General features: G+C 38.7%; 1 protein-coding gene across 4 annotated transcripts in view; it reads left to right on the top strand.

Moving 5' to 3' along the window:
- The window catches only part of MCTP1 (multiple C2 and transmembrane domain containing 1), a 200,006-nt gene extending 188,327 nt beyond the window's left edge, over positions 1-11,679 (top strand). For all 4 annotated transcript variants that reach the window (XM_042822881.1, XM_042822882.1, XM_042822878.1 and 1 more), the window contains 4 exons: positions 2,072-2,181; positions 5,479-5,588; positions 8,457-8,554; positions 9,634-11,679. In XM_042822881.1, the coding sequence (XP_042678815.1) occupies positions 2,072-2,181; positions 5,479-5,588; positions 8,457-8,554; positions 9,634-9,705 (390 nt within the window). In that variant the 3' untranslated portion in view covers positions 9,706-11,679. The remainder of the gene's footprint in view (positions 1-2,071; positions 2,182-5,478; positions 5,589-8,456; positions 8,555-9,633) is intronic.
- Positions 11,680-12,995: the final 1,316 nt, after the last annotated feature.

The raw sequence follows: 12,995 nt of genomic DNA, 5'->3' as shown, positions 1-12,995 counted from the left end.
GCAAAGGGAATATCAGTAGTGTTTGAAAAATGGATTGTTAAGAGCCTTGGTTTGCTCATGGTGGCTCATAAGTTGTATTTGCTAACACAGCTTCTTGCTTGAAGAAAGTAAGTGTAGCCTTTCCCTAACCCAGATTATTTTCTCCACAAATCTTTGGAGAAAGAAATAAAAAACAGTTAATAGTTGTAGGGCATGTGGAATCAGTTTCAGTAAAGCTGAGCCCTAATCCTTCTGACCGCCTCCACTTTCCTGTGCTGTTTCGTCCTTCCTTAGAATATGTCAGCAAATTTTCTGTAAGTTCAGGAAGTGCAGGGGATGGAAATAGTGACTCTTCTTTCTGTCTCTTTCTTTTTTGTTGTTGCTCTTCTGTGTGTGTGTGTGCTTTTGTTAATGGAATTATTTAAAGCAGATGTATTGTCAAAAAAAAGTGCAAGTTTGTCTTGTAAAATATTTTTAAAGAAAAATAGCCTCAGGATTTCTTAAAGCTATCCCACTTGGGTTCTGGAGATGTCACAAAGGGTTCTGTTTTTTGTTATATTTACATAATTCTTTTCTCACACAATTGAATTATAAATCAAGATAACTGAGCAAAATTCATGTATTTACACTGAAGAGACAAAGCTTATATATATTTAAAAAGCAGAAGGATATCTACGATTTCTGTATGAAATATTGCCTACTTCTGCTGGAATAGTAAACAGATTATTTTCATGTTTCTCCTGTACTGGAAGTATAAGTTTTACATGAATGAATAGAAGAGTCTTTTCTGTTCATAAATTAACTGCTCATGTTCGTAAATTAGATATATTCTGCACCTCTTCAGAAGCTGTATATCTGAGGATGATATACAATGAATTCCTCAAGGGTGTAATAAATATTAAAGAATTAATTTTAAAAATCACTCAGTTGTACAGCATTAGATGTGCTACATGTTAGTGGTCATGGTTGTGATCCACAGAAATATTTATTTGTGATATAAATAATTATTAATCTTAACTGAGAACAAAAACTTGTCACGTTTCTTCAGAATCTGACTTTTCTTGTGTCTCTGAGTTGTTGGATTAAGTTACACTCCGTCACTGGAAATAGTTTTACTACTGCACTCTCTCTCTTTTCCTCATGATCGTTTGTTTTTCAACAATCTGTTTTGTGTCTGAACTCTTTCAACATCTTTACAACTCTTGACAATATAGTTGCAGAACCTGTGTCACTAGAATAACTTCACTGATCTAATATAAAGTGATATTTTCTACATCCAGTCTGGCTTAGAAAGACTGCAAAAATGCCAACAAAATAAGCAAACCAATATGGTGTCTGCTAATTAGGAATCAGAAGAAGAAAAGAAAAATGCAGTACAGCCTATCATAATTTCTTAGGTGCTTGTCTTTGGAGTCAGTTACAGAGGCTTCTGTAGTAAGTTGTTTGTGATAACAAAATGCTGAACAACTTTTTTTTTATCAAAGATTTTGCTGCTTTTTGCTAATCTTGAAATATTTTTTTTTACATTTCATGTTTTGGGAAAGCACTAATCAAATTTAACCTAGAAAGTGTAATATAACATTAATGCACTGAAAATTTTGAGTAACACTTCCAACTTCCCTTGTAGTCAGTAAAAATGAAGAGAAATTGTTATTTTTGCCTGGAGCGATGCTTGGTTTTAAGCCCATCTAATTCAGAATTTTTGTTTAGAGATAGACAGCTTGGAATTATGTCTCCATTACACTTCATACGCTTGAATATTAACAAGAAGGACTTGTCCAACACTGCATGACAGGCGCAGGTTTGTGGAGTGGATACCACATGCTGTCACACAGTAGGATGGGGCTTAAGATGGGGCTGCCCCTGTGCTGCTGTGCTGAAGGCAGCATGGAGTGTGCTGAACAGCTGGCAGAGTTTCTGTGAACATGGTAGGTATGTAAGACTGGGTGTAAGAAAGAGATATGTGGCAGAATGGTAAGTGTGCCTTTCCTGTGCTAAATGAGCTAAAACTCTTCTGAAAGCCCATGGATGGATGCATGGGATATTTCCTACAGATTTGTTTTTGTGTAATAACTATTATTCTTTCCTTTAGGACAGCGAGAAAAAAGGATTTATGGATAAACTGTATGCTATTCAAGAGGTGTGTGTTAGTGTCCAGAACATCCTTGATGAAGTAGCTTCCTTTGGAGAAAGGATAAAGAAGTAAGTGCTGACATGGTGCTCTCATGTTCATGGAAGGCTCCAGTTTTGGCCAATCTGTTCCTAGAATTCATCTTCATTTACTTTGCCCTGTGGCAGACCTAACTTAATGACAATATTGCCAGATTAATTTTGGAATTCAAAAATATATTAATTGGGAGGAAAATATCAGAATTAAGGCATTGGAGTGAAACACAAAGAGAATCTTATTGTGAATCCAACAGCAGTTACTTAAAAATAATAATAAAAAGTGCAGTTCTGATAGAGGAAATGAGCAGAGCTGAAATGAGGTTTCAGGATATTTACACGAAGGCCCACAGCATCCTGGCTTGGATCAGAAATAGTGCAGCCAGCAGGGACAGGGAGGTGATCATCCCTTCATATTCAGCTCTGATGAGGCCATACCTTGAGTACTGTGTTCAGTTTTGGGCCCCTCACTACAAAAAAGACATTGAGGCCCTGCAGCATGTCCAGAGAAGGGCAGCAAAGCTGTGAGGGGTGTGGAAGTCTTACAGGGAGCTGCTGAGAGAAGTTGGATGGTTCAGTCTGGAGGTGGCTCAGGGGAGACCTTATCCCGCTTTACAGTGACCGGAAGGGAAGCTGTGGCAAAGTAGGGGTCAGCCTCTTCTCCCAGCTAATAGTGATAGGATGAGAGGTAATAGCTTTAAGTTGCACCAGAGGAAGTTCCAGTTGGTTATAAGGAAACATTTATTCTCTGAAAGAGTAGTGATGTATTCAACAGGCAGCCCTGGCAGGTGGTGGAGTCACTCTCCCTGGAGGTGTTTCAGAACTATGTGGATGTGGCACTGAGGAACATAACGATGCAGATGGGTTTGGGTTGGACGTAATGATCCTAGTGGTCTTTTCCGACCTTAATGATTCTATGTTTCTATGATACACATATTCATTTGCTGTTGATGTTCTGTTTATGTGAGTTAGGAAAACCTTTCCTCTTGGATTATATTTAATTTATAACACTTTATAGATGATATGTCAGAACTGCCAAGAAGTTTAGACCTTAAGAAAGAGAGGCTTGAGATTTGTGACGGGAAGTTTGGTGGATTTTTTGCAAGGTCACCAAGCAGCAGTCTAAGGATTTTTGTTTGACATCCGGAAGGCTCCCTCCAGAAGCACTGTCAGCTGAGAAGCAGGGACGGAATTGACTTGGCTTTCTGCCCTTTGAAAGCTGAGAGCAGAGACTTGCAAGATGAAAAGTCATGAGAATAATGTTCACAGCCTCCTTTCCGCTGTGGCAGGGAGGGTAGGCAGAAAGGTGTCTTGTGAGCCGCACAGAGTAGTCTTGCTATAAAGTTTCCATTCATGCACTTCAGATGTCTTAAGGAAAAGTCAAAGCTATTTGTTCTTGTTTGGTTCGGGTATACTCTGAGCACAATGTATCTGGAGTATGTTCTTTTTTTCCCCCCTCTGTTCAGTGCAATGTGCAGTACCTTGGTGTTTGCGGTTTCTAGGACCCTAGCCTGTGAAGAGGGATATGACCCCAAAATAAATGCTGTTTTAAGGCAATTTTAGAGAATTGATACATTGAGTGGAGGTTGTGCTGCAGGAAACATTCTCAGAGGGACCCTTGCAAACAGGCCACATTCACAGCAGCAGAGGCAGATGTAAGCACAGTGTATTGAACAAGTTTTCCAGACAAGTAAAACGAGCCTCTGTAAAAGTCTTTTATCAGAAGACTGCCTATGGAAATTGCCTTGATAATTAAGTTTTTCAAATTGTGCACTTTGGAAGTAGGGTTTGTTCTGTTATATACCAGATGAGAGCAACAGAATTTTCTAAGCATAGTGAGACCAAATCTTCCTATAAATCTCTGTAATTTGTTCCTAAAACTATAATGGGAAACCTGTACTGAATGCTGTGCTAACACAGCACATACGGAGGTTTGCTAAGTGAGGAGCCAGTGTTCCCACACATGGCATGTCTGTGATCCATTGCACAAAGCCGAGTCACAGGAACATGAGCAGACCCTCAACCTTCTGTTCATCCCAAATGCATGCAGAAGAGGGGAAAAGAGCAGGTGTCCCTTGAGGAGAGCGGGAGTGATCCCACACCAAGTGACACTACATAATGTTCACTCTGGAGACATGTCAAAATTGCCAGAGAGAAAAGAAGACAAATAAACACATGAAGCCAGAGCTCATTATGAAAAATATGGCTAGCAATTCAGATAATTGCAATTATTCAGCCAAAGAAGCCAAAATAATGTAATCACACTGATTGGGCGTATAGTTAGTGGTAATACTTTAAAGACTATCATCAAGCTACTTAGAGCCAAAGCTGCATTTTCCTTCTGCATAAATGTCATGCTGCACCTTTGACATGGTGGTGCTTTCATGGCACAATCCCACTTAGTCAGGCTCCCTGTACTGGTGTTCCCATGGGACACACATCTAAGTTGGCCATCTGTCCTTTCTCTCTTCCTTGCTTGTAGAGACTGGGGAGCCTCCGCATGGCTATTTCTAGACTCATTAGTTTCACTTATTCTGCCCGTAGATTAACCTCTGCAAAATGAGGAGATCAGCAGGTTTTTTTAATCAAGTAATAGAATATCAAGTAATAGAATTTTGAACTCTTGTTAAGTCATTTTTAATCTGGGGCTTTTTTGTAAAGTCAGTGCCCTGAAACTCTGGTGGGATTGCAGAAAGTCTCCTCCTCTATTCAAGGAATATCCATTTGATTTCGTTTGATCTGGAATGTTGAAGTTTTTTGTGCCTTTTTCTGTAATGTACTTTATCTTACACCACTCTCCCTCCTCTCCTTTTTTTTTGAAAACAAAAACCTTCCTTCATTTTTCTCCAGCCACTTGACGGGGGGTTATTTGGTCCTTCTTTTATCCTCTGCTGTTGTATCCTTTTCCATCAGCCTCTTCCTACTTTCTGCCCTTGCTGGTCAAGGAAAGATGAGCTGAAAATGGACATCACTGTTGCCTGAGCAAGTACATTTGCTGGGACAGGAAATGTTTGTTTTTTCCAAAACTGGGGGAAGCATGGAAATTGTATAAAGCTGAGCACACTTCCTTTGGAAGAGGTGGGCAGCAGAGCCGTGGAGACATGCTATTCAGTGGGGCAGTGGTGATGCCAGGTCATCCTTTCTTTTTACCTGAGAGTAGATACATACATCTCCCTGATGTCCAGCACCAGCACCCATGCCTTTATTTGTAGTCTGATTTTGTTGTCACTAATGAAAACTGCTATTCCTGCTGGCCCATTTCCTGCCCAGTGTGCATTTTATTATTGACTGTCAGATGACCAAAGTTCTGACTTTTGTTAATCTTTCACTTAGCACGTTCAACTGGACTGTCCCATTCCTGAGCTGGCTGGCAATTGTTGCCCTCTGTGTGTTCACAGTCATCCTGTATTTCATTCCATTGAGATACATTGTCCTTGTCTGGGGTAAGTAAAGACTTTTTTTAACTGTCTGTGCGACTTAGAAAAATCTGGTTTTTAAGGGATGATTTACATCGTCAGTACTTTTCTGAATTTATGGTCATGAAGCTTCTCCATGATGGAAACAGACAGGTTAGTTAAAAATCACAACTGCATAAAGATTTAGGCACACCTGCAAAATGCATTTGTCTTGGCTGGCATTCTAGACTTCATCATACTATAAACATGTAGCCATGAGGATTCTTCATATATCAAAGTGTAGCTTTGTAGATATTACTCTGATTTATTTTCACCGCTTATACACAGACAGAGGCATTTCAATCTATATAGTGCATTTAGGACAATATGCCTGTTTTACTGCTGTACTTCATCTTGTGAAAGTATATGTAAACATATCAGCAAGAAACCTGTTTAAAAGGTCACCTTTAGTCTGAAGGAAAGATACGCACTGTATCTGGCCAGTTGATAATGAAATGAAACTAAGGATCTGGAGCGCGGGTCTTGGGGCTGGAAGTGTGATTGAGCCAAACTCTCATTACTTTTCCTTATGTTTATTCTTTACACTGATTTTAAACAGTACCACTACTTCATCTGCCGTAAATTATACTGCTAAATTTGCATTTGTTCATTTCTTATACATCGTACATCACCAGAAGCTGTATGCTTAACTCAGTAGTGTAAACTTGTGAAGAACACTGTCTCCATTAAATCCTTTCTGAAGGAAACAACCATGGCTTTGTAAAGAACTTTTGAAATCAAGGAATGTGAAATAATCAAAGTTACTTCAAAGGGTGTGTTTATTATATATCAGCCAGGATTGGTACTATTCTTGCAGAGTCTTTACAAATCAGTGCAGCAGAATACACAAAATAGAGAGGTACAAATGATGAGGATTTGAATTAAAGAAAGAACTAAAAGAAGCAATTATGTAGTCTTCTATAGTGTCTTTTCCTGCATGGGAATTTCATTTATTCCCATACCCCATGTCACTTGGATGCAACCCACACTTTTAGTTTAGCAGAGAGACGTGTCATGCCGTGTGAAGGGAATGGCTCTCCTTTCAGAAATGTAGCATTCCAAACACATGCCTGTTTTCTCCATTATTTTATGTTTCTAGCCTCCCCTGTGCATATACATTTCTTCATCCCATTTGTATATGCCCTTGAAAGGAATCATCTCTATTGCTTGACTTTTGTCCATAGGAAGCTGAATATCTCTGTAGTGGCATCTGCACATGTTGTTCTTTGGGAAGGCAAATGTTTTTTTTATGAAAATTCCTCCACGCTGTGGCTGGTGTTATGTATAGCTGTATTTCTCCTGTGCATCTGTAGGGATTTCCTGTTCCTGCCCACTCTGGCAAGAAATTCTCAGTTCTTAGCTGTTTTTCTCTTCAGCAAGCTCTTGGTCCTTGAGATTTTGCTGCATTAGCCCAACTGGAACAGGAGCCACATTTGCGCTCTAATCCCAGCAGTGCAAAGTCTTGGTTGATGCTATAGTTGTTTATGTATTAGAAAGTATTAAAGAGTGTAAAGAAAATAACTTAGAACTGAAATGTTTCAAGTTTGTAGAAGAGGCCTAATCCTCTTGTTGCATTTTGTTTCCCCTGTAGCATCCTGACTGATATGTTCTTCTCTTTTCTCAAGCCCTGCTGCTGCATGCATTTGCTTTCACAGTGTGTCTTTCAAACTGTGTTTTCACAGTGTCTTTTCACTGAGTAACAACTGATAAGGTAGGCCTGTTTAATTCCTGAGTGCACCAGTGCGTCGTCCAATGGCCATTTGCCATTGGCAGTTGGGCAGACCTTGAATTTCTTAGTGACTTGCAGATGGAGAGGATCTTCTTCGACAAACATCTTTGAATTCCACATGTTCTTTCCTGTATTCATTATTTAATCTCTAGATAAAGATATCGCAGCAATCTTCTGTCTTCATCAGAGAGTTGAGAATTCATTCACTGAGAGCCCAAGGGCGTTTCCAAGACTGCTGCTGCTTGTGCACGGTGTCCTGAAGCTTTTATGTCCCTGTTAAAGCTTTCTAAAAGTCTCAAAGAACTCTTGAAAGATAAACCGAATTATTGCTGATGCAGCCTTGATAAATTACACAGAGTGACACATTTTCAAATGCTGTCCCAGCTTTCTCCTACTCAAGTGGGAATCTGTGCAGTTTGTACCATTACTGGCCATGACTTAGACGTGTGTTTCCAGCACCCACGCACAAGATTCTCATGAAAACTGCATGAATCTGAGATTATATTTCATGGTACATAAGCAAAGATAAGTTAAAAGGTTACTTTTATCTTAGTTAAGGGAGGATTTTCTTGGTGCTTTTGAATGCTATTTGGCAGTTGGCACTGTGAGGCTGTGATGTTTAGAAGAGCCCTTGCGTCCATTCTCTCTGTGCAATCAGATCATCTGTATCTGTCATTCCCAGACAGAGATTTGTGTTACTTCTTCCTTCAGCCTTCACATGGTGAGCTACTTCCCATCTACTTCATCATCCATAGCTCCTTCTATCTAACCTGTTATTAAGCTGACCAGTACTAGTCCTATCCACCATAGGAATGGGACATGTGTTATTTCTCTCCTCCTAACTTTTGCATAATGAACACGGTTCCCATTGTAAAGGAAGTTCTCAGTCAGATTTGTTTAAAATTATTAGAGGAATTGGAACGTGTTGCTAGGATGCTTGCACTTTGAATCAGAGGGAACAACAACAGCAGGTGACTGCTATAGCGTAAGTTTATAGTTTGTGCATTCATTCATTAATTCTAGTATCAGGAAACTGATCCTAACTTATTTCTCAGGACTTTATCTGTGTATATATCTACTGAATAAAAAAGATGACTACAGTAACATTTGAATGCTCATTTCTGCAGGTATCAATAAATTTACAAAGAAGCTTCGAAGCCCATATGCAATTGATAACAACGAGCTACTTGACTTTCTGTCCAGAGTTCCTTCAGATGTGCAAGTGGTATGTATAGTTTTTAAGCTGTTAATTGTTAGTTTAACATATGACATCATGATTTTCTGATTTAAAAAAATGTAGATATATTTTAAAGCTGTTGTTTTGCTTTCACTTTCTTTGGCTTAAAGAAATGAAACTCAAGTGTGGTATAGGTCTTGAGTCTTAAGTAGTCTTTGGTATTTTGTCCTGCAAGCAGTTAGCTGCTATCTCCATTGTGCTTACAGGAAATCTGTAAAAATGCAAGTATTTGGGAATTGTTTTTAGGTGGTAGAGCTTGTGCTGAGCAGCCTCCAGGGATGAGGCATTGCAGTGATTTTTTGTAGGAAACACTGCTATCTTAGGCCACTAAGGCAGGCAGAAAGGCCAATGGAGGATCAAACAATGCCAGGAGCCAGTGTCCTATGTTCTGTGAAGCTCTGTGTACTTCACAGGTGAAGATTTTTGGCTACACTTCAACTGAGACCATAAAATTCTTTAAAAGTGACGTAGTTGTGAATTATAAGATTTTATAGTGCAATATACAACTCCTTGTGTAGGTATAAGCGTTGAGATATGTTGGACACATAAATTACCTCCAGTATCACAATGGTGATGCTCTTTCTTTACCAGAAATCTTTACCAGATTCTGATGGTGGTTTCAGGTCTGAGCTGGTATAATTAAGAGGTGCATATGCATATGTGTGATGTGAAACTGATCCTGTCTTTGTTAGGCCTTTGAAAATGAGTATGTTTTTGTGAAACGCATTGCAGAGAATATTCATTCAGCTCCTTAGAGATGGTAGTACTTTTTTTTCACATCTCATGAAAAAAAAAAAAAAAAGGGTAGCCTTTCTAAAGCTTACATTAGCAGAGTCTTACTTCCTGGCAGGATTTTCCTAATTGTGTTTTTCCTTCTTACTTTGGAACTACCATTCTGTTACTGAATCACAGCTGTAGATTCCATATAGTTTGCAGGGGGATAGTTTTCCCTGTTTTTTTCTTTTCATCTTGGAAAAATATGGAAAAAGAACTTGGAAAAAGAACTCTTTCTTTCTTTCTCTTGCAAGTGCCCGCCTGACCAGTTTCTAAATGTTGTGTTTAAACAGGTGCAATATCATGAACTGAAACAAGATCCCAGTCACAGCCCAAGCAAAAGGAAGAAAAACAATCCTGGCTAGAAACTAGCATCTGCTGGGGGATGACTAAAAGAAAAACCTACAGCCTAAACAGCATTTCCTTTCTCTAAGCTTTTTATTTATTTTGCCTTTTTTTTCTAATGGGGAGAATTTGTAAATATTATATAAAGGTGTTTTTCATTGAATATATAGTTAGCACTGTAAAGACACATTTAATGAAGGTTTCAAGTAAGGCTGTTGCTGTTTGGAATAGCGTAACATGCTGAAGAAGTCAATGTAGAATGGTAAAAATGCACTGCTACTCAATGGTCAGAGAGATCTAAAGTACTCAAATCATGCCGATGAAATCTACAAAAGGTATTACTTTAAATCTGACTCAGAAGTTCTGTCAGATTTTATTTGTGAGCCGTAATATTTTTATCCAGGAAGTCATCGTTACAGTTTTCTATGTTTTATACATGTCAACAGAAATACAATGTAGTGAAACCTACTGCACTTAAATTTTAGCAGTTTTTTTCAACTCCAGACCCTGGTGTTAACTTCTGGTGCAATGTACTCCTGTGCAGTAGGGCTACTTAGAAGACAGTAAAAAACTCCAAGTGCAAATCTCTCTTTGGAGCTCCCCAATGAAGTTCCTGCCATTTTAATCATTCCATTATTAGACCTGAAAATCTCTGTCTCTCTCAAAATACTGCCAGGTTTGTAATTGATTGCCTATCTAATTTTTTTATATGTACCTGTAATCTTCATTTATACTACATAGTTTTGTGAATTAAGCCCATAGTTCTGCTGTAATGGAAATACTATCAAACTATCTCCATGTTGCTTTGGGTGTCATGCTGTGAACACCCTTTGTGCACGTGAATATTTTACTATGGAAATCTTGCAGAAAATGTTTTTGCTTTCAAATCACGAGATCATATTTATATGTGCTCTATGCTATAACACATTACCTGTTACCGGTGTGAAATGTAGAGTAGAAGAAATTATGCAGTTATGGTTAAACTGATATACTGACTATTTTGTTAGCTGATCACATCATCAGTTCTGATAACAACTGCGCCCTATTGCATGGAAACCGCATTGTTGTATGAATTGAACGGAACTTAGAGTAGGAAAGGTTTACATTTCAATGGTTTTAGTGGGCACTTCATAATGAGTGCTTGGGGATATATTCTGATTCCGCTTGTAGACTTCCACGCTCAGCTCCCTGGGTAGTGAGCAGAGAGCTCATTCCGAGGGGACTTTCTGTGCACAGCTCTTAGTCGTAGCTCCCGGTGACTCTAAAGGGGATTTCTGCCCAGGGGAGGCTGCAGAACTCCATCCTCCAGAGGAGTTTTCCGTGTTGTTCTCCATGGGTTACCTCTCATTGTTTGCAATTGCTGATAAAGTTATATTGCACTACTCTGACAATATTTTTTTGAAGAGACTATTTAGAAATTCTTGCAAGCAGATGTATATATCTTTGTCTAAAGAATTCTATGTTGGTTGCATTGCTCCTGAAAGATCATTCTAAATTTATTTTACACATACATTGATAGCTGATTTCTGATCTAAAAGTTATTTTGATCTTGTTTCTTGTGTTTGAAAAAATGCGAATCAACTGTTCTTTAGAAAGTCTTAGGCCTAAATATGGTAATGTTACATCATGATTTTAAATGAATTTATGTAGCCTCTTTCTCACTTGTGTTACCAAACACTAGCTTACTATTGATGGCAACAGGTTTATTTATGAGCCTTGTTTAAAAAAAAAAAAAAAAAAAAGCAAAAAAAAAAAAAAAAGCAAACTTTTTACTTGACAATGTGCAAGTATTTGTTGCCAGTTTTTGGTTTTGCTTAGTTCTTTGATCCATTGCAAGCCTTGTACCTTCTTAAAACTGCCCATCAATCTGTGTGCAATCTCCAACTGAGTTGGGTTTTTTTGAGGTTTTTTTTTCTGTACTCAATTTCAGATGTCTTCTTTGGTGGTAATGTCTTGAACACACATTTTCTGCATTAAATACAGTTTTAAGCATCTCTCTACTTATTGCAGAATGCAACTTTTTTGTAGTCCATCACACAGGTGGAATGAGGGGCAAGTGATTGAAAACACTGTGTCAGTGCAAGGTTTCTGTGTTCTAAGCCTCTAAATATGGAAGTGGGGAGGGGGGGTGGGGGCTGGGGTAAGGGGGGTGGGAAGCATTATTTCCTTGAAACTTGCTAAATCACTGTTAATGCCTCTGTTGTTTAGAACTGATCTCACTGAAAATGTAATGTATAGAAGTAGAACTGACTCAGAACACACTGATTAACTGTGGCTTATCCATGCCACAAAGCAGTGTTTTAAAATTATGTTTGAAAATAGTTCGTCTGTGCTTGTCAGTTTTTTAAGTTTGTGGGAGAGACCTATTTAGAGGTTTGGTCTTGCCTTATACTGTAAGTATTATGGTGTATCTTTGATTTCGATATGGATGCTGAAATCAGTTCCCTGTTAGATTTGCCTGGTATTATTTCTTTGCAACTTTTCCATGCATAAGCAATCAGGAAAGAACAATGTATCTCACTATCATGAAATGCTTTTTGCTCTAGGGAAAGAAAATATATATGGTTCCACACTAAAAGTCAAGTGTTAGAGCACTGTGAATCCATTACAGGCTATTTGCCCAAGGTGCAGTTATGTTTCTGCTGAAAATTCACAGTACAGTGACTTCTATCCAAAGTCAGAAACAAGTGAAAACGTTTGTAATAGCATCCGTGATCTTTAACTTCAGGAGTTACAGTATTGTAAGCTAGCATTTTAAATACAAGTGGACTAAAAAGGAAGGTGCAATTAAAACAATAATGGAATAATCAAAAATTCACTAACCAGGCTGCATATCTGCTAACAGGAGTGTAACAGCAAGAGGAAGAGTTGTTGAACCTGTCAGCAATGTACTTCATGATAGCGAAGTGTTATATTCTGACATAGTCCAGGAGTACAAAGCAAGAAAAGAAAGGAAAAATTCATTTTCTAGTCAGCATTATATCATTCAGAAACCAGCATGATGTTTGCAGCTCTCTCCCATCTGCAGGAGATGTCAACCTGCCGAAAGGACACGTTCCACCTACACCTCCTTTCTGCCTCCCTTCTGCAGGTGATGTGCTGGCAGCTGGACACATTCTGTATAATGCTGAGCCTGCTTCTCTTTGGAGGACAAATTTTTTCCTCCCAACTGGGCTGATTTCCAGATTGCTGTGCAGCTGCTTCTATTAAAGCTGCTAATTTCCCACCCCCCACCTAAACTGCAATTGCAAATTTTCAGTAAATGCTTCCTCCTTTGGAATTTTTCTGAAGTCTCACAGAGGTGAACAAC

This window comes from Centrocercus urophasianus, unplaced genomic scaffold, assembly GCF_019232065.1.
Source record: "Centrocercus urophasianus isolate 14NV4802_14NV808 unplaced genomic scaffold, USGS_Curo_1.0 seq_21, whole genome shotgun sequence".
Classification (NCBI taxonomy): Eukaryota; Metazoa; Chordata; class Aves; order Galliformes; family Phasianidae; genus Centrocercus; species Centrocercus urophasianus.
This window is presented reverse-complemented; position numbering and strand designations above follow the sequence as displayed.